The following is a 27,498-nucleotide window of genomic DNA, read 5'->3' on the forward strand; positions in this document are numbered from 1 at the left end:
GGTAACGGCTGCACCGTTTAAGGTGGAGCGGAGAATTTAAACGAGGGCCCGGTTTCAGCTGAGTGGCACCTGAGCTGATGGGTCCTGGATGGAGGTCTGCAGATCTAAGTTACTCAGTATTAAATGCACTTTATTTCAGTTTTACTGGAGGAAGGTTTGAACGTGTGAAGACGACTGTGGAGGAAAAGACTGAGGCTCTGGTCGGGGTCACCAAGCCAGCTTGGAGGCCCGTTTCTGCCAGGAGTTCTTACGGTCTCATCTTCCCACAGAAATTGGGTTAGAATGGGGTTTCTTGTCTTTTACGTCACCGTTTTTACTTAGTGAGCCGTGTTTGTGTATAAATATATATATTTATCCGATTTAAAGTGAGCTAGAAAACGATATGAGTTGACAGTGAAGATGGTGAAGTGTGAGGAGCTGAAACGCATTTCCTCCTGGTAATTTTTACGTTTTTACGTTAAAATCCGTTTTTTTCCGAGTTGAACGTTATTTTCTAGTGCTAATAACTGAGCTAGCTAATAGTTGAACGCTTTCTGATATCGGTACCTCAGCAGCCTGAGGTCCACACACGACCACCCCGAGGTTCTGATGATATATTAAGTGTCGAGTTAATATTTGGTGCGAACAGGATCCTTATCTCGGTGAAACGGCGTTGCCCCGCAACGCTGCAGGTTTGTTTACTGATCGGTTGCTACCGGAGACGCGGGCGGCGCGTGAGACCGTTTTCCCGCCACGTCTGTTTTTGTGTGTTTTTCTTGTTCCTCTTCGCTGGTTTCGCGGTTTAAGCCCGGTTCCTGAGGGAAATGGTCCCGTCTGGAGGCACTAAGAGCTCCGGCGACTGCAGTGAAACCTGAGGTTCCGCCGTTCTAGCTCCGGTAAACAACTTTACTCACGAGGCTGAAGGCAGCTTCCCGTTCCACCTTAAATAGTGCAGCAGTTACTGTAACGACAGAGGCGCCGACAGGAAACTGCTGCACCGTTTAAGGTGGAACGGGAAAGTTCGACTCCAGCCTCATTGTTTACTCGCTGAACTGGGTCGCTCAGGAGACTCGGCTCTCATTAGATCAGCTTATATTCGGGCTGTGTTTCATTATATTAGCGCTGAATTACAGGGCTCTGACTCAAAGGGCAACTCCACCGACTTTCCTGAATTCTTTCATAATTAGTGGTTCAGATGTGAACAGAGCGGTTCTCTGGTCTAGATAATCTTAGATAGTCAGAACCGCTCACAGTGGTGGTGATGGGAACCAGACGTCCCCCTCTAAAAGCTCCTCACAGTGGTGGTGATAGGAACCAGACGTCCCTCTAAAAGCTCCTACAGAAAGTTCCTACATGAACTGGTTCTGAATTCACTGCCTGATGACTGAGACGCTGTTTTATGAGAGTTTAGAGAACTTCAACTCCATTCATGGTGGAGGGAGACATGCAGGGCGCTGTGCGGCAAAATAGTCCCCAAAGAAAACTCATTATTCCAGATTTTCCGCTGTTTTCCATCATCAACATTCCATATAAGCTCAGAAGACTCGTGTAGGTTCTCTGGAGGTTCTGGATGGTAAATGAAGTGTCTATATCTGTGTTGTAGTCGAGTTCCTGACCGTTTGTGTTCTCTTCTTGCAGTGTGATGGAGAAGTATGAGTGTCTGGGGCTGGTGGGTGAGGGAAGCTACGGAACGGTCACCAAATGCCGCCACCGAGACAGCGGCCGGATCGTGGCTGTCAAGAAGTTTCTGGAGAGCGATGAGGACAAGAGTGTGAAGAAGATCGCACTGAGGGAGATCAAACTGCTGAAGGTACGACTGGAATTCCGCTCATCTCCATAAACCTTAGTCCTCCCTCACTCGTCTCTGGTCACCTACACCAGCGGCAGCAACCCAAACGTTAAGAGCCATCTGGACCTTTCAACAAAAGTCAAACCACCTTGGCTGTAAACGTGTCTCAGTATGCGCTGATGCGCTAATCCAGACCAAAACACATAAAATTAATGAAAGCTCAGACTTCGCTCTGCTTTCAGCTTCAGCTCAGCCACAGCCGCTTTTCTCACATCTCCAGCAGGAAACTTTTCCTCAAAAGTGGAGCAGTTTCTTGTAAAACGCTTCTCAGCGCTGGATTTTCACGAGACTGAAGTCGCTTCTCGTTTGAATTTCCCATTCCACCTTAAATGGTGTGTGAGGGGCCAGATTGTAACCACTGCATCGTTTAAGGTGGAACGGGAGAATTCGACTTCAGCTTTACGACTTTTTAGTGGTTGTCAGTTTCTCGCTTAATCTCCGTTCTCCTCGGCTCGTCTCCGCTCATCTCTGTTTTCATCTCTATTCATCTAAATTCTCCTCCACTCAACTCTATTAATCTCCGTTCTCCTCGGCTCGTCTCCGCTCATCTCTGTTTTCATCTCTACTCGTCTAAATTCTCCTCCACTCAACTCTATTAATCTCCGTTCTCCTCGGCTCGTCTCCGCTCATCTCTGTTTTCATCTCTACTCGTCTAAATTCTCCTCCACTCAACTCTATTAATCTCCGTTCTCCTCGGCTCGTCTCCGCTCATCTCTGTTTTCATCTCTACTCGTCTAAATTCTTCTCCACTCAACTCTATTAATCTCCGTTCTCCTCGGCTCGTCTCCGCTCATCTCTGTTTTCATCTCTACTTGTCTAAATTCTCCACTCAACTCTATTAATCTCCGTTCTCCTCGGCTCGTCTCCGCTCATCTCTGTTTTCATCTCTACTCGTCTAAATTCTCCACTCAACTCTATTAATCTCCGTTCTCCTCGGCTCGTCTCCGCTCATCTCTGTTTTCATCTCTACTCGTCTAAATTCTCCTCCACTCAACTCTATTAATCTCCATTCTCCTCGGCTCGTCTCCGCTCATCTCTGTTTTCATCTCTACTCGTCTAAATTCTCCTCCACTCAACTCTATTAATCTCCGTTCTCCTCGGCTCGTCTCCGCTCATCTCTGTTTTCATCTCTACTCGTCTAAATTCTCCTCCACTCAACTCTATTAATCTCCGTTCTCCTCGGCTCGTCTCCGCTCATCTCTGTTTTCATCTCTACTCGTCTAAATTCTCCTCCACTCAACTCTATTAATCTCTGTTCTCCTCGGCTCGTCTCCGCTCATCTCTGTTTTCATCTCTACTCGTCTAAATTCTCCACTCAACTCTATTAATCTCCGTTCTCCTCGGCTCATCTCCGCTCATCTCTGTTTTCATCTCTATTCATCTAAATTCTCCTCCACTCAACTCTATTAATCTCTGTTCTCCTCGGCTCGTCTCCGCTCATCTCTGTTTTCATCTCTACTCGTCTAAATTCTCCTCCACTCAACTCTATTAATCTCCGTTCTCCTCGGCTCGTCTCCGCTCATCTCTGTTTTCATCTCTACTCGTCTAAATTCTCCACTCAACTCTATTAATCTCCGTTCTCCTCGGCTCGTCTCCGCTCATCTCTATTTTCATCTCTACTCGTCTAAATTCTCCTCCACTCAACTCTATTAATCTCTGTTCTCCTCGGCTCGTCTCCGCTCATCTCTGTTTTCATCTCTACTCGTCTAAATTCTCCACTCAACTCTATTAATCTCCGTTCTCCTCGGCTCGTCTCCGCTCATCTCTGTTTTCATCTCTACTCGTCTAAATTCTCCTCCACTCAACTCTATTAATCTCCGTTCTCCTCAGCTCGTCTCCGCTCATCTCTGTTTTCATCTCTACTCGTCTAAATTCTCCTCCACTCAACTCTATTAATCTCTGTACTCCTCGGCTCGTCTCCGCTCATCTCTACTCGTCTAAATTCTCCTCCACTCAACTCTATTAATCTCTGTACTCCTCGGCTCGTCTCCGCTCATCTCTACTCATCTAAATTCTCCTCCACTCAACTCTATTAATCTCTGTACTCCTCGGCTCGTCTCCGCTCATCTCTACTCGTCTAAATTCTCCTCCACTCAACTCTATTAATCTCTGTACTCCTCGGCTCGTCTCCGCTCATCTCTACTCGTCTAAATTCTCCTCCACTCAACTCTATTAATCTCTGTACTCCTCGGCTCGTCTCCGCTCATCTCTACTCGTCTAAATTCTCCTCCACTCAACTCTATTAATCTCTGTACTCCTCGGCTCGTCTCCGCTCATCTCTACTCATCTAAATTCTCCTCCACTGAACTCTATTAATCTCCGTTCTCCTCTCACAATTAAGGTTGAAGAGAGTGGGTTGACTTATTAAAGGGTTCTCTCTGCATTTATAGACTTAGCTTTCATTAAGAGATAAAGGATAAACACCATCATACTATCACGACTGCTCTCAACCAATTAAATTAGAATGATAAATAAAAGTAATGAATTAAAATATAATAAAAAGTCTCAAAAGGAAGGAAAACAGTTGATGGTGATCCAGATTTAGGCCACGTCCCCAAACGGAACATTGCCTGACTTCTAAAATTGGACCACCGTCCACCAAACTGTTTTCCTTCGTTTGCCGAGTCCGGCTGCGGAGTCGTTCCGGCTGCAGGTTTGCTGACTCATACTGTGGTATAATAACCCTCTCTTTGGATTTGCTGAGTCAGAGTGAATGTGCTGTGTGTTTGTGCAGCAACTGAGGCACGAGAACCTGGTGAACCTGCTGGAGGTGTGGAAGAAGAAGCGGCGCTGGTACCTGGTGTTTGAGTTTGTGGACCGAACGGTTCTGGATGAGCTCGAGCAGTTCCCTAACGGACTGGAGCCCAACCGGGTCCGCAGATACCTCTACCAGATCCTCAGAGCCATCAGCTTCTGCCACCAGCACAACGTGAGTGTGGGCGAAACAAAATGGACAAAATTATGGACGAAATTCAGGTTTCAGGATTCACACAGTGTCAGAAACCACAGAATCAAGAGTATTAGAGACACTGATCACAGCTCCACACGGTCGGAGGAGAGTGAGTGGTGATTTAGGCATGTGGTTAGCACCATGCTAACTGGTACATAAGCTTCCATTACTTGTTAAGCTAACTTTTGGCATGATCTTGTTGCTACTTGGAGTCGGGGTTGGTCACCATGATTACAATATATCCGAATACGGCTGAATCAGGAAGAAGTCTAGAAGAGTGATGTTCAGAATCTGTCATTTTTTCTCTGTTTCTTTCCCTCATTGTCTCCCTCCCTCTCTCCCTCTCTCGTCTGTCTCTCTCTCTGTCTCTCACTCTCTCTCTCAGATCATCCACAGGGATATAAAGCCGGAGAACGTTCTGGTGTCCCAGCAGGGGGTGGTGAAGTTGTGTGATTTTGGCTTTGCTCGTACGATGGCAGCTCCGGGGGAAGTTTATACGGATTACGTCGCCACTCGCTGGTACAGAGCGCCAGAGCTACTGGTGGGAGACACTAAATATAACAAGTGAGTTTCAGCCAACGCTGCCAGAAAGTGCCACAGTGTCAGCCAATCACAGTGTGACGCTGTCGAAATATCTGCCAGCCAGCGTAACACTATCACACTGTCAGCCAACCACAATATAACACTGTCACACTGTCAGCCAACCACAATATAACACTGTCACACTGTCAGCCAACCACAATATAACACTGTCACACTGTCAGCCAACCACAATATAACACTATCACACTGTCAGCCAACCACAATATAACACTGTCACACTGTCAGCCAACCACAATATAACACTGTCACACTGTCAGCCAACCACAATATAACACTATCACACTGTCAGCCAACCACAATATAACACTGTCACACTGTCAGCCAACCACAATATAACACTATCACACTGTCAGCCAACCACAATATAACACTGTCACACTGTCAGCCAACCACAATATAACACTATCACACTGTCAGTCGACCACAATATAACACTATCACACTGTCAGCCAACCACAATATAACACTGTCACACTGTCAGCCAACCACAATATCACACTGTCAGCCAACCACAATATAACACTATCACACTGTCAGCCAACCACAATATAACACTGTCACACTGTCAGCCAACCACAATATAACACTATCACACTGTCAGCCAACCACAATATAACACTGTCACACTGTCAGCCAACCACAATATAACACTATCACACTGTCAGTCGACCACAATATAACACTATCACACTGTCAGCCAACCACAATATAACACTGTCACACTGTCAGCCAACCACAATATCACACTGTCAGCCAACCACAATATAACACTGTCACACTGTCAGCCAACCACAATATAACACTGTCACACTGTCAGCCGACCACAATATAACACTATCACGCTGTCAGCCAACCACAATATAAGACTGTTGCACTGTCGGCCGACTACAGTGTAACACTATTGTGCTGTCGGCCAACCACAATATAACACTATCACACTGTCAGCCAACCACAATATAACACTGTCACGCTGTCAGCCAACCACAATATAACACTGTCACACTGTCAGCCAACCACAATATAACACTGTCACACTGTCAGCCAACCACAATATAACACTATCACACTGTCAGCCAACCACAATATAACACTATCACACTGTCAGCCAACCACAATATAACACTGTCACACTGTCAGCCGACCACAATATAACACTATCACACTGTCAGTCGACCACAATATAACACTATCACACTGTCAGCCAACCACAATATAACACTGTCACACTGTCAGCCAACCACAATATAACACTGTCACACTGTCAGCCAACCACAATATAACACTATCACACTGTCAGCCAACCACAATATAACACTGTCACACTGTCAGCCAACCACAATATAACACTGTCAGCCAACCACAATATAACACTATCACACTGTCAGCCAACCACAATATAACACTATCACACTGTCAGCCAACCACAATATAACACTGTCACACTGTCAGCCAACCACAATATAACACTGTCACACTGTCAGCCAACCACAATATAACACTATCACACTGTCAGCCAACCACAATATAACACTGTCACACTGTCAGCCAACCACAATATAACACTGTCAGCCAACCACAATATAACACTATCACACTGTCAGCCAACCACAATATAACACTATCACACTGTCAGCCAACCACAATATAACACTATCACACTGTCAGCCAACCACAATATAACACTGTCACGCTGTCAGCCAACCACAATATAACACTGTCACACTGTCAGCCAACCACAATATAACACTATCACACTGTCAGCCAACCACAATATAACACTGTCACGCTGTCAGCCAACCACAATATAACACTGTCACACTGTCAGCCAACCACAATATAACACTATCACACTGTCAGCCAACCACAATATAACACTATCACACTGTCAGCCAACCACAATATAACACTGTCACACTGTCAGCCAACCACAATATAACACTGTCACACTGTCAGCCAACCACAATATAACACTGTCACACTGTCAGCCAACCACAATATAACACTGTCACACTGTCAGCCAACCACAATATAACACTGTCACACTGTCAGCCAACCACAATATAACACTGTCACACTGTCAGCCAACCACAATATAACACTATCACACTGTCAGCCAACCACAATATAACACTATCACACTGTCAGCCAACCACAATATAACACTATCACACTGTCAGCCAACCACAATATAACACTGTCACACTGTCAGCCAACCACAATATAACACTGTCACACTGTCAGCCAACCACAATATAACACTGTCACACTGTCAGCCAACCACAATATAACACTGTCACACTGTCAGCCAACCACAATATAACACTGTCACGCTGTCAGCCAACCACAATATAACACTGTCACACTGTCAGCCAACCACAATATAACACTGTCACACTGTCAGCCAACCACAATATAACACTGTCACACTGTCAGCCAACCACAATATAACACTATCACACTGTCAGCCAACCACAATATAACACTATCACACTGTCAGCCAACCACAATATAACACTGTCACACTGTCAGCCAACCACAATATAACACTGTCACACTGTCAGCCAACCACAATATAACACTGTCACACTGTCAGCCAACCACAATATAACACTGTCACACTGTCAGCCAACCACAATATAACACTGTCACACTGTCAGCCAACCACAATATAACACTGTCACACTGTCAGCCAACCACAATATAACACTATCACACTGTCAGCCAACCACAATATAACACTATCACACTGTCAGCCAACCACAATATAACACTGTCACACTGTCAGCCAACCACAATATAACACTGTCACACTGTCAGCCAACCACAATATAACACTGTCAGCCAACCACAATATAACACTATCACACTGTCAGCCAACCACAATATAACACTGTCACACTGTCAGCCAACCACAATATAACACTGTCACACTGTCAGCCAACCACAATATAACACTGTCACACTGTCAGCCAACCACAATATAACACTGTCACACTGTCAGCCAACCACAATATAACACTGTCACACTGTCAGCCAACCACAATATAACACTGTCACACTGTCAGCCAACCACAATATAACACTGTCACACTGTCAGCCAACCACAATATAACACTGTCACACTGTCAGCCAACCACAATATAACACTATCACACTGTCAGCCAACCACAATATAACACTATCACACTGTCAGCCAACCACAATATAACACTGTCACACTGTCAGCCAACCACAATATAACACTGTCACACTGTCAGCCAACCACAATATAACACTGTCACACTGTCAGCCAACCACAATATAACACTGTCACACTGTCAGCCAACCACAATATAACACTGTCACACTGTCAGCCAACCACAATATAACACTATCACACTGTCAGCCAACCACAATATAACACTGTCACACTGTCAGCCAACCACAATATAACACTGTCACACTGTCAGCCAACCACAATATAACACTGTCACACTGTCAGCCAACCACAATATAACACTGTCACACTGTCAGCCAACCACAATATAACACTATCACACTGTCAGCCAACCACAATATAACACTGTCACACTGTCAGCCAACCACAATATAACACTATCACACTGTCAGCCAACCACAATATAACACTGTCACACTGTCAGCCAACCACAATATAACACTATCACACTGTCAGCCAACCACAATATAACACTATCACACTGTCAGCCAACCACAATATAACACTGTCACACTGTCAGCCAACCACAATATAACACTGTCACACTGTCAGCCAACCACAATATAACACTATCACACTGTCAGCCAACCACAATATAACACTATCACACTGTCAGCCAACCACAATATAACACTATCACACTGTCAGCCAACCACAATATAACACTGTCACACTGTCAGCCAACCACAATATAAGACTGTTGCACTGTCGGCCAACTACAGTGTAACACTATTGTGCTGTCGGCCAACCACAGTGCAAACTATCAGCCTGTCATAGTGTAACACCGTTACAGTGCCAGCCAGTTGCAATGTAACACTGTCACACTGCCAGCCAACCACGATGTTACAGTCACACTGTCAGGTGACCACAGTGTAACACTGTCATAGTGTTGGCCAATCACAGTGTAACACTGTCATGGTGTTGGCCAATCACAGTGTAACACTGTCATAGTGTTGGCCAATCACAGTGTAACACTGTCATAGTGTTGGCCAATCACAGTGTAACACTGTCATAGTGTTGGCCAATCACAGTGTAACACTGTCATAGTGTTGTCCAATTACAGTGTAACACTGTCAGCCAGTCATATTAACGCTTTTATTCATCCACAATCTGAAATGAATAGAAACATATCAAGTGTGTGTGTGTGTGTATTGCAGGGCAGTAGACGTGTGGGCTGTAGGCTGTTTGTTTGTGGAGATGGTGTCTGGTGTTCCTCTGTTTCCTGGAGAATCTGATATCGATCAGCTCTACCACATCATCAGGTGCCTCGGTAAGAGAATCATGGGAGGGATGTTAATAAAGAATGTTAATGAACGAAAGCTGAAAACACATCCATGAGACAAGTCATAGGGCTTGTGAAAGAGAAGCTGTAATACCTGGCAGGTGTTATAACACCTTTAGAGGGCAGCGCTGAGCTGGAAGTTCTTCTGCGCTCTTCAGTCGAGCAGTGAGTTCAGCACTGAGTTCAGCAGTCGAGCAGTGAGTTCAGCAGTGAGTTCAGCAGTCGAGCAGTGAGTTCAGCAGTCGAGCAGTGAGTTCAGCAGTGAGTTCAGCAGTCGAGCAGTGAGTTCAGCACTGAGTTCAGCGGTCGAGCAGTGAGTTCAGCACTGAGTTCAGCGGTCGAGCAGTGAGTTCAGCACTGAGTTCAGCGGTCGAGCAGTGAGTTCAGCACTGAGTTCAGCGGTCGAGCAGTGAGTTCAGCACTGAGTTCAGCGGTCGAGCAGTGATTTCAGCACTGAGTTCAGCGGTCGAGCAGTGAGTTCAGCACTGAGTTCAGCAGTCGAGCAGTGAGTTCAGCACTGAGTTCAGCAGTCGAGCAGTGAGTTCAGCAGTCGAGCAGTGAGTTCAGCACTGAGTTCAGCAGTCGAGCAGTGAGTTCAGCAGTCGAGCAGTGAGTTCAGCAGTCGAGCAGTGAGTTCAGCACTGAGTTCAGCAGTCGAGCAGTGAGTTCAGCAGTCGAGCAGTGAGTTCAGCACTGAGTTCAGCGGTCGAGCAGTGAGTTCAGCACTGAGTTCAGCGGTCGAGCAGTGAGTTCAGCACTGAGTTCAGCAGTCGAGCAGTGAGTTCAGCAGTGGAGCAGTGAGTTCAGCACTGAGTTCAGCAGTGGAGCAGTGAGTTCAGCAGTGGAGCAGTGAGTTCAGCACTGAGTTCAGCAGTCGAGCAGTGAGTTCAGCACTGAGTTCAGCGGTCGAGCAGTGAGTTCAGCACTGAGTTCAGCGGTCGAGCAGTGAGTTCAGCACTGAGTTCAGCGGTCGAGCAGTGAGTTCAGCACTGAGTTCAGCGGTCGAGCAGTGAGTTCAGCACTGAGTTCAGCGGTCGAGCAGTGAGTTCAGCAGTCGAGCAGTGAGTTCTGCACTGAGTTCAGCAGTCGAGCACTGAGTTCAGCACTGAGTTCAGCGGTCGAGTAGTGAGCTCTGCAGTGAGTTCAGCACTGAGTTCAGCAGTGGAGCAGTGAGTTCAGCACTGAGTTCAGCAGTCGAGTAGTGAGCTCTGCAGTGAGTTCAGCACTGAGTTCAGCAGTCGAGCAGTGAGTTCAGCAGTCGAGTAGTGAGCTCTGCAGTGAGTTCAGCAGTGGAGCAGTGAGTTCAGCACTGAGTTCAGCAGTCGAGTAGTGAGCTCTGCAGTGAGTTCAGCACTGAGTTCAGCAGTCAAGCAGTGAGTTCAGCAGTCGAGCAGTGAGTTCAGCACTGAGTTCAGCAGTCGAGCAGTGAGTTCAGCAGTCGAGCAGTGAGTTCTGCACTGAGTTCAGCGGTCGAGCAGTGAGTTCAGCAGTCGAGCAGTGAGTTCTGCACTGAGTTCAGCAGTCGAGCAGTGAGTTCAGCAGTGGAGCAGTGAGTTCAGCACTGAGTTCAGCGGTCGAGCAGTGAGTTCAGCACTGAGTTCAGCGGTCGAGCAGTGAGCTCTGCAGTGAGTTCAGCGGTCGAGCAGTGAGTTCAGCACTGAGTTCAGCGGTCGAGTAGTGAGCTCTGCAGTGAGTTCAGCACTGAGTTCAGCAGTCGAGCAGTGAGTTCAGCACTGAGTTCAGCGGTCGAGCAGTGAGTTCAGCACTGAGTTCAGCAGTCGAGCAGTGAGTTCAGCACTGAGTTCAGCGGTCGAGCAGTGAGTTCAGCACTGAGTTCAGCGGTCGAGCAGTGAGTTCAGCACTGAGTTCAGCGGTCGAGCAGTGAGTTCAGCACTGAGTTCAGCGGTCGAGCAGTGAGTTCAGCACTGAGTTCAGCAGTCGAGCAGTGAGCTCTGCAGTGAGTTCAGCACTGAGTTCAGCGGTCGAGCAGTGAGTTCAGCACTGAGTTCAGCGGTCGAGCAGTGAGTTCAGCACTGAGTTCAGCGGTCGAGCAGTGAGTTCAGCACTGAGTTCAGCGGTCGAGCAGTGAGTTCTGCACTGAGTTCAGCGGTCGAGCAGTGAGTTCAGCACTGAGTTCAGCGGTCGAGCAGTGAGCTCTGCAGTGAGTTCAGCGGTCGAGCAGTGAGTTCAGCACTGAGTTCAGCGGTCGAGTAGTGAGCTCTGCAGTGAGTTCAGCACTGAGTTCAGCAGTCGAGCAGTGAGTTCAGCAGTCGAGCAGTGAGTTCTGCACTGAGTTCAGCGGTCGAGCAGTGAGTTCAGCACTGAGTTCAGCGGTCGAGCAGTGAGTTCAGCAGTCGAGCAGTGAGTTCTGCACTGAGTTCAGCGGTCGAGCAGTGAGTTCTGCACTGAGTTCAGCAGTCGAGCAGTGAGTTCAGCAGTCGAGCAGTGAGTTCAGCAGTCGAGCAGTGAGTTCAGCACTGAGTTCAGCAGTCGAGCAGTGAGTTCAGCAGTCGAGCAGTGAGTTCAGCAGTCGAGCAGTGAGTTCAGCACTGAGTTCAGCAGTCGAGCAGTGAGTTCAGCAGTCGAGCAGTGAGTTCAGCACTGAGTTCAGCAGTCGAGCAGTGAGTTCAGCAGTCGAGCAGTGAGTTCAGCACTGAGTTCAGCAGTCGAGCAGTGAGTTCAGCAGTCGAGCAGTGAGTTCAGCACTGAGTTCAGCAGTCGAGCAGTGAGTTCAGCAGTCGAGCAGTGAGTTCAGCACTGAGTTCAGCAGTCGAGCAGTGAGTTCAGCACTGAGTTCAGCAGTCGAGCAGTGAGTTCAGCAGTCGAGCAGTGAGTTCAGCACTGAGTTCAGCAGTCGAGCAGTGAGTTCAGCAGTCGAGCAGTGAGTTCAGCACTGAGTTCAGCAGTCGAGCAGTGAGTTCAGCAGTCGAGCAGTGAGTTCAGCACTGAGTTCAGCAGTCGAGCAGTGAGTTCAGCACTGAGTTCAGCAGTCGAGCAGTGAGTTCAGCAGTCGAGCAGTGAGTTCACGTCTGCCTTGTTTCTGTGATGTTTCTGCAGGCAGTCTGACGCCACGGCAGCAGGACGTTTTCTACAGAAACGCTCTGTTCTCTGGAGTCCGTCTGCCAGAACCCACAGAGAGAGAACCACTCCATTCACGCTTCCCCCAGCTCACCGGAACCACAGCTGACCTCACACAGGTACACACACACACACACACACACACACACACACACACACACACACACACACACAGTGAGCTGGTTTACTGTTGCTCTAATGAGCGACGTTTGATGTTTGTCCTCCTGTCAGAAATGTCTGCAGATGGATCCAGAGAGAAGATCTCAGAGCTCTCAGCTCCTGCACCACGACTTCTTCACCAGAGACGACTTCCACATCCGGTGAGTGGGGCATGCGCACGCAGATACACACACACACACGCAGATACACACACACGCAGATACACACACACACACGCAGATACACACACACGCAGATACACACACACACACACACACACACACACGCACGCAGATACACACACACACACGCAGATACACACACACGCAGATACACACACACGCAGATACACACACACACGCAGATACACACACACGCAGATACACACACACACGCAGATACACAAACACACACACACACACACGCACACACAGATACATATACACACATACACACACGCACGCACACACAGATACATACACACACACACGCACACGCAGATACATATACACACACACGCAGATACACACACACACACACACACACACACACACAGATACATATACACACATACACACACGCACACACACGCAGATACATATACACACACACGCAGATACACACACACACACACGCACACACAGATACATATACACACATACACGCACGCACACACAGATACATACACACACACACGCAGATACACACGCACACACACACACACGCACACGCAGATACATATACACACATACACACGCACGCACACACAGATACATATACACACACACGCAGATACACACGCACACGCACACGCAGATACATATACACACATACACACACACACGCACGCACACACAGATACATACACACACACACACGCACACGCAGATACATATACACACACACGCACACCCACGCACACACACACACACATACATATACACGCACACACACACACGCACGCAGATACACACACACACACACAGATACATATACACATACTCTCAAACACACTCACACTTTTAATCTATTTAATCTGTTTTGCCTACACTCTTTAAAAAGGTGGTTCTTCAACAGTTCTTTAGTAAAGAAAATGGTTCTAAATAGACCTATGCACAGTCAAAAGAACTTTTAAAGGGTTCTTTGCATGATGAAATGGTTCTTCAGATTGATGGAGAATGTGCTGTAGACGGTTCTATATAGAACCTTTTTGAAAAGGGGTTCAGTTTAGCACCAAAAAAGGGTTTTGCTGTTGTGTATGATGTCATGCTTGTAACAGTAGAAGAACTCTTACTTGGTGCTGTAAAGAACCATTTTCAAAAGCGTTCTAATATAGAACCATCTACAGGACATTCTCCATCAGTCTGAAGAACCATTTCACCATGCAGAGAACCCTTTAATCATGCAGAGGATCCTTCGTGTCCATAGTACTGTATAGAGCCGTGTTCTTTACTGGAGAGCCCCTGAAGAACCGTGCTTCTAGGCGTGCCAGGCTCAGTTGTGTATGTGTATGGATTGTTATTGTGATTGTTGAGCTGGAACTGAATGTGTTTGCGTGTTTGTTTACGCCGTGTTTGTTATTGATGTTCAGTGGAAGCCGTTCAGCCGATATGAAGGAGCTCAGTCACCCGTCTAATTAAGCCCTATGTATTATTGATTAGCCATCAATTTATTATTGGTTAACATCAAAGCTGGCAATGAAAGCCGACTGCGTTCCGGCCGCTGAGTGGCCTTTAGCGAGCGTTTGTGTTGTTCAGCTTCAGCCTAGGCTCCGCCTCGAAGGCCGCAAAGAACCTGAAGGAGAACCCCAAAGCGTCTAAAAGCACAAAGAGAGAGCGGGAGGACGCGGCGAGGAGAGAGAGGGACGAGCTGACGAGGAAGGACAGCGATGACGTCGCGCAGAGGGAGAAACAGGACTCCCTCGCGGAGGAGAGGAGCGGAGCCAAGCTAAAGGTCAGAGGGATCACTGTCAGGGTCGTCACTCAGACACGGCTGGGTGACCTGAACCCTCAGCACCCCAGTTTATCAGGTGCTGTTTAAGGGCCCAAATCATGGGACGCACGTGAGTTTTTAAGTGAAAAGAGTTTAAAGTGAGAACTTCCAACTTTTAAAATGTAATCCAGTCCAACAACGAAACGGAGCTGCAAAAACAGCCTGGTTTAATTTATAATGGTTGTGATGTCACAAAGACAACCACGTTTACATTTAGCTGCCCTTCAGCTGCAGTGGTTTAGACCCGCCCATTCAGTTTAGCCCCACCCATTCAGCCTACAGCAGTTAAGCCCCACCCTTTCAGCCTACAGCAGTTAAGCCCCACCCTTTTAGCCTACAGCAGTTAAGCCCCACCCTTTCAGCCTACAGCAGTTAAGCCCCACCCTTTCAGCCTACAGCAGTTAAGCCCCACCCTTTCAGCCTACAGCAGTTAAGCCCCACCCATTCAACCTACACCAGTTTAGCCCCACTCATTCAACCTACACCAGTTTAGCCACACCCATTCAACCTACACCAGTTTAGCCCCACCCATTCAACCTACACCAATTTAGCCCCACTCATTCAACCTACACCAGTTTAGCCCCACTCATTCAACCTACACCAGTTTAGCCCCACTCATTCAACCTACACCAGTTTAGCCCCACCCATTCAACCTACACCAGTTTAGCCCCACTCATTCAACCTACACCAGTTTAGCCCCACCCATTCAACCTACACCAGTTTAGCCCCACTCATTCAACCTACACCAGTTTAGCCCCACCCATTCAACCTACACCAGTTTAGCCCCACCCATTCAGCCTACACCAGTTTAGCCCCAGCCGTTCAGCCTGCAGCAGTTTAGCCCCACCCATTCAGCCTACAGCGGTTTAGCCCCTCCCACTCAGCCTGTGCACTGGGATTTGACTCTGCTGCAGGACGCTGGGCTCAATGACCAAAACAGGCCGCAGACGTTCCTGCTCAGAGCCGGACCTGAGGGGGGAGATACCACCCACGCCTCTAAACACAGTCCAGTGGATTCATACACACACAGCGAGACATCGACAACAGCCTCCAGACCCCCAGAACTGCCCCTCAAAAACTGCCTTGCCCCCGGGATACCGCCCCTGACCAACAGCCCACTGACCATCGTTACTACTGCAGCCAGCACAGCCACGGGACCCTCACTGACCACAATCAGCCTCAGGTTAGAGCACACTCCAGTACCATACCACACATTTTCCATATCGTTTAAAGGTGATAAATATTGATTATTGATTATTCTTGCTGTTCTGGATGAAGGGCTATAATATTATACATCTTTTTTTTTTACATTGTGTGAATGTTTCGTGATGAATGGACCAATAGAAATGCTCCACATTTACATACATTATATTTTATATACATTTGATATATTTACAGTATACGAGTGTTTTTCATAACGGCAGCATAAATATTCTAATGTTCAGTCGTATGTATGTTGAATCCTGAAAAAGATCAGAATTCTATCAGAACAGATCAAAGAGTAAACGCCCTAAATGTGTTACATTAATCAGGACTGATTGATGACGTTCATGTGTCAGATTTATCTCCACGTCGCCACGTCTGTAAAAGACAAACAGTGCCCCCTACAGTCCTGAAGTGGTAACTGTGCTGCTAGTTCTGCACCGAGGACCAGCTCCACTGTTTTATCAGACACACATCATCAGCACTGAAAGTCATGTTTGTCCGAAAGTCTGTCTGATCTCCACCGTGTGTTTGTCTGAACGTCTGTCTGAAGGCCTGTCTGATCTCGTCTTTGTGTGTCTGTCTGAAGGTCTGTCTGATCTCGTCTTTGTGTGTCTGTCTGATCTCGTCTTTGTGTGTCTGTCTGAAGGCCTGTCTGATCTCTTCTTTGTGTGTCTGTCTGAAGGCCTGTCTGATCTTGTCTTTGTGTGCCTGTCTGAAGGTCTGTCTGATCTCTTCTTTGTGTGTCTGTCTGAAGGCCTGTCTGATCTCGTCTTTGTGTGTCTGTCTGAAGGACTGTCTGATCTCGTCTTTGTGTGTCTGTCTGATCTCGTCTTTGTGTGTCTGTCTGAAGGCCTGTCTGATCTTGTCTCTGTGTGTCTGTCTGAAGGTCTGTCTGATCTCGTCTTTGTGTGCCTGTCTGAAGGTCTGTCTGATCTCGTCTTTGTGTGTCTGTCTGAAGGCCTGTCTGATCTCGTCTTTGTGTGTCTGTCTGAAGGCCTGTCTGATCTCGTTTTTGTTTCTCTGTCTGATCTTGTCTCTGTGTGTCTGTCTGAAGGTCTGTCTGATCTCGTCTTTGTGTGTCTGTCTGAAGGTCTGTCTGATCTCGTCTTTGTGTGTCTGTTTGAAGGTCTGTCTGATCTCGTCTTTGTGTGTCTGTCTAAAGGTCTGTCTGATCTCGTCTTTGTGAGTCTGTCTGAAGGCCTGTCTGATCTCGTCTTTGTGTATCTGTCTGAAGGTCTGTCTGATCTCGTCTTTGTGTGTTTGTCTGAAGGTCTGTCTGATCTTGTCTCTGTGTGTCTGTCTGAAGGTCTGTCTGATCTCGTCTTTGTGTGCCTGTCTGAAGGTCTGTCTGATCTCGTCTTTGTGTGTCTGTCTGAAGGTCTGTCTGATCTCGTCTTTGTGTGTCTGTCTGAAGGCCTGTCTGATCTTGTCTCTGTGTGTCTGTCTGAAGGTCTGTCTGATCTCGTCTTTGTGTGCCTGTCTGAAGGTCTGTCTGATCTCGTCTTTGTGTGTCTGTCTGAAGGTCTGTCTGATCTCGTCTTTGTGTGTCTGTCTGAAGGCCTGTCTGATCTCGTTTTTGTTTCTCTGTCTGATCTCGTCTTTGTGTGTTTGTCTGAAGGTCTGTCTGATCTCGTCTTTGTGAGTCTGTCTGAAGCTCTGTCTGATCTCGTCTTTGTGTGTTTGTCTGAAGGTCTGTCTGATCTTGTCTTTGTGTGTCTGTCTGAAGGTCTGTCTGATCTCGTCTTTGTGTGTCTGTCTAAAGGTCTGTCTGATCTCGTCTTTGTGAGTCTGTCTGAAGGCCTGTCTGATCTCGTCTTTGTGTATCTGTCTGAAGGTCTGTCTGATCTCGTCTTTGTGCGTTTGTCTGAAGGTCTGTCTGATCTCGTCTTTGTGAGTCTGTCTGAAGGTCTGTCTGATCTCGTCTTTGTGAGTCTGTCTGAAGGTCTGTCTGATCTTGTCTCTGTGTGTCTGTCTGAAGGTCTGTCTGATCTCGTCTTTGTGAGTCTGTCTGAAGGCCTGTCTGATCTCGTCTTTGTGTATCTGTCTGAAGGTCTGTCTGATCTCGTCTTTGTGTGTCTGTCTGAAGGTCTGTCTGATCTTGTCTCTGTGTGTCTGTCTGAAGGTCTGTCTGATCTCGTCTTTGTGTGCCTGTCTGAAGGTCTGTCTGATCTCGTCTTTGTGTGTCTGTCTGAAGGTCTGTCTGATCTTGTCTCTGTGTGTCTGTCTGAAGGTCTGTCTGATCTCGTCTTTGTGTGCCTGTCTGAAGGTCTGTCTGATCTCGTCTTTGTGTGTCTGTCTGAAGGTCTGTCTGATCTCGTCTTTGTGTGTCTGTCTGAAGGTCTGTCTGATCTCGTCTTTGTGTGTCTGTCTGAAGGCCTGTCTGATCTCGTTTTTGTTTCTCTGTCTGATCTCGTCTTTGTGTGTTTGTCTGAAGGTCTGTCTGATCTCGTCTTTGTGAGTCTGTCTGAAGGCCTGTCTGATCTCGTCTTTGTGTATCTGTCTGAAGCTCTGTCTGATCTCGTCTTTGTGTGTTTGTCTGAAGGTCTGTCTGATCTTGTCTTTGTGTGTCTGTCTGAAGGTCTGTCTGATCTCATCTTTGTGTGTCTGTTTGAAGGTCTGTCTGATCTCGTCTTTGTGTGTCTGTCTGAAGGTCTGTCTGATCTCGTCTTTGTGTGTTTGTCTGAAGGTCTGTCTGATCTCGTCTTTGTGTGTCTGTCTGAAGGTCTGTCTGATCTCGTCTTTGTGTGTCTGTCTGAAGGCCTGTCTGATCTCTTCTTTGTGTGTTTGTCTGGAGGTCTGTCTGATCTCCACCGTGTGTTTGTATGAAGGCCTGTCTGATCTCGGCTTTGTGTGTTTGTCTGAAGGCCTGTCTGATCTCCACCGTGTGTTTGTATGAAGGCCTGTCTGATCTCGTCTTTGTGTGTCTGTCTGAAGGCCTGTCTGATCTCCACCGTGTGTTTGTATGAAGGTCTGTCTGATCTCGTCTTTGTGTATCTGTCTGAAGGTCTGTCTGATCTCGTCTTTGTGTGTCTGTCTGAAGGCCTGTCTGATCTCTTCTTTGTGTGTCTGTCTGAAGCTCTGTCTGATCTCCACCGTGTGTTTGTATGAAGGTCTGTCTGATCTCGTCTTTGTGTATCTGTCTGAAGGTCTGTCTGATCTCTTCTTTGTGTGTCTGTCTGAAGGCCTGTCTGATCTCGTCTTTGTGTGTCTGTCTGAAGGCCTGTCTGATCTCGTCTTTGTGTGTCTGTCTGATCTCGTCTTTGTGTGTCTGTGTGAAGGCCTGTCTGATCTCGTCTTTGTGTGTCTGTCTGAAGGCCTGTCTGATCTCGTCTTTGTGTGTCTGTCTGAAGGTCTGTCTGATCTCTTCTTTGTGTGTCTGTCTGAAGGCCTGTCTGATCTCGTCTTTGTGTGTTTGTCTGAAGGTCTGTCTGATCTCTTCTTTGTGTGTCTGTCTGAAGGCCTGTCTGATCTCGTCTTTGTGTGTCTATGTGAAGGCCTGTCTGATCTCGTCTTTGTGTGTCTGTCTGAAGGCCTGTCTGATCTCGTCTTTGTGTGTCTGTCTGAAGGTCTGTCTGATCTCGTCTTTGTGTGTCTATGTGAAGGCCTGTCTGATCTCGTCTTTGTGTGTCTGTCTGAAGGCCTGTCTGATCTCGTCTTTGTGTGTCTGTCTGAAGGCCTGTCTGATCTCGTCTTTGTGTGTTTGTCTGAAGGTCTGTCTGATCTCTTCTTTGTGTGTCTGTCTGAAGGCCTGTCTGATCTCGTCTTTGTGTGTCTATGTGAAGGCCTGTCTGATCTCGTCTTTGTGTGTCTGTCTGAAGGCCTGTCTGATCTCGTCTTTGTGTGTCTGTCTGAAGGTCTGTCTGATCTCGTCTTTGTGTGTCTGTCTGAAGGCCTGTCTGATCTCGTCTTTGTGTGTCTGTCTGAAGGTCTGTTGAGAAGAAGAGAAACGTGAATGTGTGTAACAGATTCTCCCAGCAGTCTCTGTCCAATCACACCGCAGCAGCTCCTGCAGTACAGGTGAGCTCCCTACCTGCATGAAGTTCTGAAAGTCCTGAAATCTGCACTTTCCTTATGTTCCATCTGCTGTCGTTGTGCTGAAAGCTGATTGGCTGTAAATGGCTGGGCTGTGACCTGATTGGCTGTGCTATGAGCTGATTTGCTTATGCAGCTGTGCTGTGATCTGATTGGCTGCAAGTGACTATATTGAGAGCTAATTGGCTGTAAGTGACTATATTTAGAGCTAATTGGCTGTAAGTGACTATATTGAGAGCTAATTGGCTATAAGTGACTATATTGAGAGCTAATTGGCTGTAAGTGGCTGTGCTGTGAGCTAATTGGCTGTAAGTGACTATATTGAGAGCTAATTGGCTGTAAGTGGCTGTGCTGTGAGCTAATTGGCTGTAAGTGGCTGTGCTGTGAGCTAATTGGCTGTTAGTCACTATATTGAGAGCTAATTGGCTATAAGTGACTATATGGAGAGCTAATTGGCTGTAAGTGACTATATTGAGATCTAATTGGCTATAAGTGGCTGTGCTTAGAGCTAATTGGCTGTAAGTGGCTGTGCTTAGAGCTAATTGGCTGTACGTGGCTGTGCTGTGAGCTAATTGGCTGTAAGTGACTATATGGAGAGCTAATTGGCTGTAAGTGACTATATGGAGAGCTAATTGGCTGTAAGTGACTATATGGAGAGCTAATTGGCTGTAAGTGACTATATGGAGAGCTAATTGGCTGTAAGTGACTATATTGAGATCTAATTGGCTATAAGTGGCTGTGCTTAGAGCTAATTGGCTGTAAGTGGCTGTGCTTAGAGCTAATTGGCTGTACGTGGCTGTGCTGTGAGCTAATTGGCTGTAAGTGACTATATGGAGAGCTAATTGGCTGTAAGTGACTATATGGAGAGCTAATTGGCTGTAAGTGACTATATGGAGAGCTAATTGGCTGTAAGTGACTATATTGAGAGCTAATTGGCTGTAAGTGACTATATGGAGAGCTAATTGGCTGTAAGTGACTATATGGAGAGCTAATTGGCTGTAAGTGACTATATGGAGAGCTAATTGGCTGTAAGTGACTATATGGAGAGCTAATTGGCTGTAAGTGACTATATGGAGAGCTAATTGGCTGTAAGTGACTATATTGAGAGCTAATTGGCTATAAGTGACTATATGGAGAGCTAATTGGCTGTAAGTGACTATATTGATAGCTAATTGGCTGTAAGTGGCTGTGCTGTGAGCTAATTGGCTGTAAGTGACTATATGGAGAGCTAATTGGCTGTAAGTGACTATATTGATAGCTAATTGGCTGTAAGTGGCTGTGCTGTGAGCTAATTGGCTGTAAGTGACTATGTTGAGAGGTGATTGGCCGTAAGTGACTATTACTCGTCTGATCGTCTAGGTAGGGCCAGAGCGGGGATTGGCTCCAGAGAGATCATTCCACTGCAAATGGAATGCAGCAGGGAATGCTGGGAAGAGAAGAGGAGAGATACGCTTTCCTGAACTGCGCAACACACTCCTTCCAGAGCCCAGAGCAGACGGTAAACAGCACTGAACACTGAGCAGTGCAGAAATGATTTAACAGTAAAACCAGAGAAAAGCAAGACTGTCCGCAGGACCAGCACAGTGACCCGAGGGCTTCACACAAAAAACAGAGCAGATCCTTCAGGATTACTCCTGGGATTATCACTGCACAGAGATACTACATACACTCACTGAGCACCTTGTTTCTACCCTCACTGTCCATTTCATCAGCGCTGCTGACCATATACGACCACTTTGTAGTTCCTCGATTACAGACTGACACTGACGTGGTGGTGGTGTGTTAGTGTGTGTTGTGCTGGTCTGAGTGGATCAGACACAGCAGCGCTGCTGGAGTTTTTAAACACCTCAGTGTCGCTGCTGGACTGACAATAGTCCACCAACCAAAAACATCCAGCCAACAGCGTCCTTTGGGCAGCGTCCTGTGGGCAGCGTCCTGTGGGCGGCGTCCTGTGGGCAGCGTCCTGTGGGCAGTGTCCTGTGGGCAGCGTCCTGTGGGCAGCGTCCTGTGGGCGGCGTCCTGTGACCACTGATGAAGGACGAGAGGATGACCAACACAAACTGTGCAGCAGCAGATGAGCTGTCGTCTCTCACTTTACATCTACAAGGTGGACCGACGAGGTAGGAGTGTCTAATAGAGTGGACAGTGAGTGGACACAGTGTTTAAAAACTCCAGCAGCACCGCTGTGTCTGATCCACTCAGACCAGCGCAACACCTGTGTTACTGCAGTGCTGAGAATGATCCACCACCCAAACAGTACCTGCTCTGTGAGGGTCCATGGGGGTCCTGTCCACTGAAGAACAGGGTAACAGAGTATCAGAGAAACAGATGGACCACAGTCTGTAACTGTAGAACTACAGAGTGGAACTGAACGGTCAGCGGTGCTGATAAAGTGGACAGTGAGCGTAGAAACGAGCAGGTGTTGCTAATGATGTGCTCAGCGACGACAGCGTCTACATGTATAATATGAATGGGACATGTTGTGTTTCCTGACACTGTATAAAAACAGTTGTTTATTGTTTTCTTGTAGGAAAACACAGCAAAAAGAAAGACACACGGATTCCCTCCATCACTGCAGCAGAGCACCTGGACAGAAACACATAACACACACACACACACACACACACACACACACATGCACGGACCCAAAGCCCACAGACGCACTGTAGATCATAACCCATCATCAGATTCTCATCAATAAATGTGCCGCACTCGTCTTAGACTGCTGATTAATGCTGGTGTTCACCATTAGGTGGTGCTACAGCACAGCTTTACCACCTCTGACTCAGAGAAAATCCTCTCCCAGTCTGTCTGCACATCTTTTTACAGATTTCCAGCAGGGCCTGGACCTCACATTCATACTGCGCACACGTATTATTTTTATTACATATTATTAATCATTTATTACACGCAGCTCGCCAGGTTTCCTTGAGGTCTCACCTTCAAAGTTTGTGTTTAATTTATAGAGCAGAGATTTTTAACTTTCAAATCCAGATTTGAGTTAAACCAGCCAAAAATACTTCCATAGCAACACAGCGCGTCTCATTTTTACAGCACTTATTCACTTTAATTCATCATCAGCAACACTAACATTTCTAAACGGGGAATATCAGCGATGCCTGGGCTCTTAATGGGCCCATCACTTTTCCCTACCTGTGTAATAGTTTGTGTGTTTGTGTTTATCACTGTCAGATATAATGATTTTGATATAATTGTGTTCACTTTCTTTGTTTACTCTTTACGCTATGCGAGTTAGCCAGCTTGCTAACTGCTATGATAGCTGCTTGGCTAACTGCAGCTGCGCACAAGTCATCCCACTGCTGCCCACCACAGCTGTTGTGTCATTGTCTGTGGTTAGCAAGTTAGCTAGCTTACTAGCATTTAGTCTGGCCCAGTTTCAGTTATCTGCTCAGTTAAGATCTAATCAGAGCCGTTCAGGGCAGTTTGGTGTTCTAGATAGAGTCAGAACTGCTCACGCTGTTCTCTTGGCTTTACACAATAATAATTACACAATTAAAGTGGAATTTGTCCACTCAAATTTCTGCATAATTAAGTGGTAAAGATGTACACAGAGTCATCCAGAGCGATTCTCTGTTCTAGATAACCTGACCGAGTCAGAGCCATTCACAGTGGAGGTGATGGGAACCAGACGTCCCTCTAAAAGCTCCTACAGAAAGTTCCTACATGAACTGGTTCTGAATTCACTGCCTGATGACTGAGACGCTGTTTTATGAGAGTTTAGAGAACTTCAACTCCATTCATGGTGGAGGGAGACATGCAGGGCGCTGTGCGGCAAAATAGTCCCCAAAGAAAACTCATTATTCCAGATTTTCCACTGTTTTCCATCATCAACATTCCAGATAAACTCAGAAGACTCGTGTAGGTTCTCTGGTGGTTCTGGATGGTAAATAAAGTGTCTATATCTGTGCTGTAGTCATGGCAACGCCTGGTTCCCATCACCACCACTGTAAAGACGTCTGAACCACTTCACACCAAACCCTCTCTGATTACACCACACACTGGATTATTGGGGAAGTTTGGAAAATCTGAGGAATTCCTCTTTCATTCATACCGTGGGCCTTTCTTGCTCCTGACGATGGAGCCGCCTGTTCCAGAACCCAGGATTTCGCTTTATAAGTGGATATAAGCGCTTAAGCCTGAGTCAATAAAGCTGCATTGTTGGTTGCGTCTGCCAGGTCTGCGCAACATTTCATCACACGCAATAAAAGGCTTTACACGTCTGCTTTTATTCACGTCTCATTTCTCAAACCCGCAATTATCAAACCACCACCAGCATGACGCTGTAACTGTGTGTGTCGTCTTCAGTCAGGGTGTGATTTAGCAGCACCCAGCCCGACTGAGGTGTTCTATATAAAAGAAAGTCTTCAGAAATGATTCACTAACAGATCCCAGCAGTTCAGAAAGGCCAAGAGTCTCGAAGTTCAGTCCCAAAGGGCCACATTAGTGCAGAGTTTACTGGCCGAGGAGTGTCCAGTCAGGCTATAACGCAGGGGTGGGCTTTAAGCCAGGCCGCGGCAGCACCCAAACGTAGCTTCAGCTCAACTACAGCCACTTTTCTCACATCTCTGGCAGGAAACTTTACCTCAAAAGTCGAACAGATTGTTACGAGGCTGAAGTCGCTTCTCATTCACCAGCTTGTTCAGATTATTCCCGGTCCACCTTAAATGGTGTGGCTGTTATGTTATAGCACCTCAGGCACCATTTAAGGTTGAACGGGATAATTTGAGCCAGCAGCTGATTCAGCTTCGCGACTTTTTAGTGTTTCAGTTTCTTGTTGCAGATTAAACGTATCAGGAAACCAGCTGGACTGATTATAAACACTAATCAGTCCATCCATCTCCAAATTACCGATGTCCGTCTTAAATCTCTCTCTTTGCCGTTTCGTTATCTACTAGCTGGGCGAGGCTGTTGTCTGCGTTGCTATGGTGACCAGCCGTCTGCGCTGGTCTTCAGGGTTAAAGGGTGAATCAGCAGTTCTACATTAACTCCAGCGTTTAAGACCATTTACTGTTAAACTGAGTTGAAGGATCAGCAGAGCTTTATTTTACTGTAGAGGAGGATTATTTTATTATTACCTGCTGATCTGATTCAGCTGTGGAGCCACAAGGGGGCAGTGGCAGCCCTGAGTGGCAAAGATGAGCCAAAGGTCAACATTTTATCTTTTTTTTTAATTTAGTTGACGAAAAGTGCAGAAAAGGGAAAATCGGCCAACAAAAGACAACAAAGATGCTAAAAGTGTCAAAAGTTCCTTTAATAAGGAATTCTGAAGGTAACTCTGAATGGGACTGAGGAACGCTAAGGGAATTGTTTTTCTCAAAGCCTTTGCAAGTAGATCTTCCACCGGATTACGCAACACCACCATTAAAAGACGAGAAACGCCCCTCACTGTCCAGTAAATCCTGAACTGAGAAGATTCCTCTGTGGATCTTTCTGTTTAAAGTGATAAGCCTGTTATTCCAAAGTGTGGATTTATGGAAGAGAATTGATGAATATTTTCCAGAATAGGAGAACTGGAGTCATTCTCTGGATACGTCCAGCTTTGTGTCCCTAGTGTTTACAGATATATTGCACTTAAAAACACATTAGCGTTGCTATTTATATATTAAAATAGTTATTTTAACAATTTTAACTTCTTCAGCCTCAATTTAGCAACATTGGTTTATAAATCAATTATAAAAACAAATAAATATTATAAATATATAATAAAAGTCCCCAGGAGTCGTGTCTCTGGTGTTACTGCGTCTCTTATTTTGAAATAAAAGTCACACCGATGACGTCACTCGACCTCCTTTGACCTGTTTTCTGAGGATCTATGGAGAAAAGCTCATGGTGAGTCCACTGTGTCTCTCAGTTCTCAGAGATCTTCTCATTCAGCTCATGATCTCATATGAAGCTTCTAGCTGACGTCACTGGTGTGACCGACTTTATTCTGAGGTCACTGTGGAAAAAATAGAAACACAAATGGATTAAATTCCATATTTTAGTGGACGTTCCCTGATGGACAGCGTGTGGTTTGATGTTCTGTGAAATGCACTGATCATTAAAAACGTCTCTGGTGTTTCCTTTATTCTGAGGAACACCAGAGATGGTCAGGAACACCAGAGACCCCTATGGACAGACAGAACAGTGGACGCTTCTGTAGAACGACCCACCTGCTTATGGAGATCATTTTAAAGGGATTCTAGAAAAGTCAACAATCACACTTAACAAGGAGTTGGAGGCCGCCTCATAGAGGTGCTGTACGGGTTCACTTTAAATGATCTGTTCCAAAGGATACATTCAAATGAGCTGTGATCTGCAATTGGAGTGATTAGTTTTGGTTAGTGATTATTTTCAATGCTCCAGCGTCCGTCTGGCCATAGTCACTCAACTCCGGCTCAACACTGGACACTTTTTATGTGTTAAACAGAGCAGCACAGGAGCCGTGGATTTGCTTTGAATCCCTTTTCTTGTGTTGAATTATTCCGTAGGTCGTCGGGTGAGAGAGTGCAGATTCCACACTCTCAGTCCATGCCACCTACCACCCTCGCCAAATCGGAGACATTTCATCATTTGAGATGGATGAAAACGATGTTCGTGTGTGCAGACCTGTTTCAGGGAAGGGAAGGAAACTGGCTTCATATTTTTGCCATATTTTGGTCATTTTTCCACATCAAATCAAACAGAAAAAAGTCAGAACATGTCCATTCAGACGGCCAATCAGATGGAAATGTCATTCATGATGTAATCGTAATTATAACATGCAAAAAATATTAAAATGAATCAAATTTGTACCAAAACAACAATAAATAGGCTACAAATGCCTCATCTAGGACGAGCCTCGGGCCTCTTCCTCATCTCTTACTGAGCTCATCGGTGTGCTTTGGTCTCACTTTGCAATTTAAAAAGACATATTTACACATTTTTACCTCAGAACAACATCATGTAGCCTAATTAGCGATGTTAGCGTGTGAAGATAACAGTAACAAGGAATAAATATTTATAGTAGCACCAACGAGGACGCCTGAACTTGCTAGGATCTATTTAGAATGCATTTTAGACTGTCTGGAGTGAGTTAGCAGCTGTTTGGAGTGCATTGTCAAATGTTGGTAGTACATTATGGGTTGTTTGGGGTGAGTTGGAGGCGGTTT

General features: G+C 46.4%; 1 protein-coding gene across 2 annotated transcripts; it reads left to right on the top strand.

Moving 5' to 3' along the window:
* Window positions 1-716: 716 nt before the first annotated feature.
* Window positions 717-27,185, top strand: LOC108415238 (cyclin-dependent kinase-like 4). 2 transcript variants are annotated; one of them, XM_037541539.1, is made up of 12 exons: window positions 717-875; window positions 1,618-1,789; window positions 4,563-4,757; window positions 5,164-5,342; window positions 9,756-9,868; window positions 12,938-13,077; window positions 13,190-13,278; window positions 14,875-15,070; window positions 16,024-16,292; window positions 20,242-20,332; window positions 21,707-21,845; window positions 26,839-27,185. In XM_037541539.1, the coding sequence occupies exons 2-12, from the start codon at window positions 1,622-1,624 to the stop codon at window positions 26,922-26,924; spliced, it is 1,665 nt and encodes a 554-aa protein (XP_037397436.1). In that variant the 5' UTR covers window positions 717-875; window positions 1,618-1,621; the 3' UTR covers window positions 26,925-27,185. The 2 variants fall into 2 exon arrangements, with proteins under 2 accessions (XP_037397436.1, XP_037397437.1); XM_037541540.1 differs by lacking the exon at window positions 26,839-27,185 and adding an exon at window positions 22,878-24,055.
* The last annotated feature ends 313 nt before the right edge of the window (window positions 27,186-27,498 follow it).

Source organism: Pygocentrus nattereri, chromosome 9 (genome assembly GCF_015220715.1).
Source record: "Pygocentrus nattereri isolate fPygNat1 chromosome 9, fPygNat1.pri, whole genome shotgun sequence".
NCBI classification, from domain to species: Eukaryota; Metazoa; Chordata; class Actinopteri; order Characiformes; family Serrasalmidae; genus Pygocentrus; species Pygocentrus nattereri.

Excerpts from the sequence above, each read along its gene's own strand:
- LOC108415238 (XM_037541539.1), top strand. The coding sequence starts at position 1,622 with ATGGAGAAGTATGAGTGTCTGGGGCTGGTGGGTGAGGGAAGCTACGGA. Across the intron at positions 9,869-12,937 it reads CCACATCATCAGGTGCCTCG|GCAGTCTGACGCCACGGCAG; the intron begins GTAAGAGAATCA and ends ATGTTTCTGCAG. Across the intron at positions 15,071-16,023 it reads GGAGCGGAGCCAAGCTAAAG|GACGCTGGGCTCAATGACCA; the intron begins GTCAGAGGGATC and ends ACTCTGCTGCAG.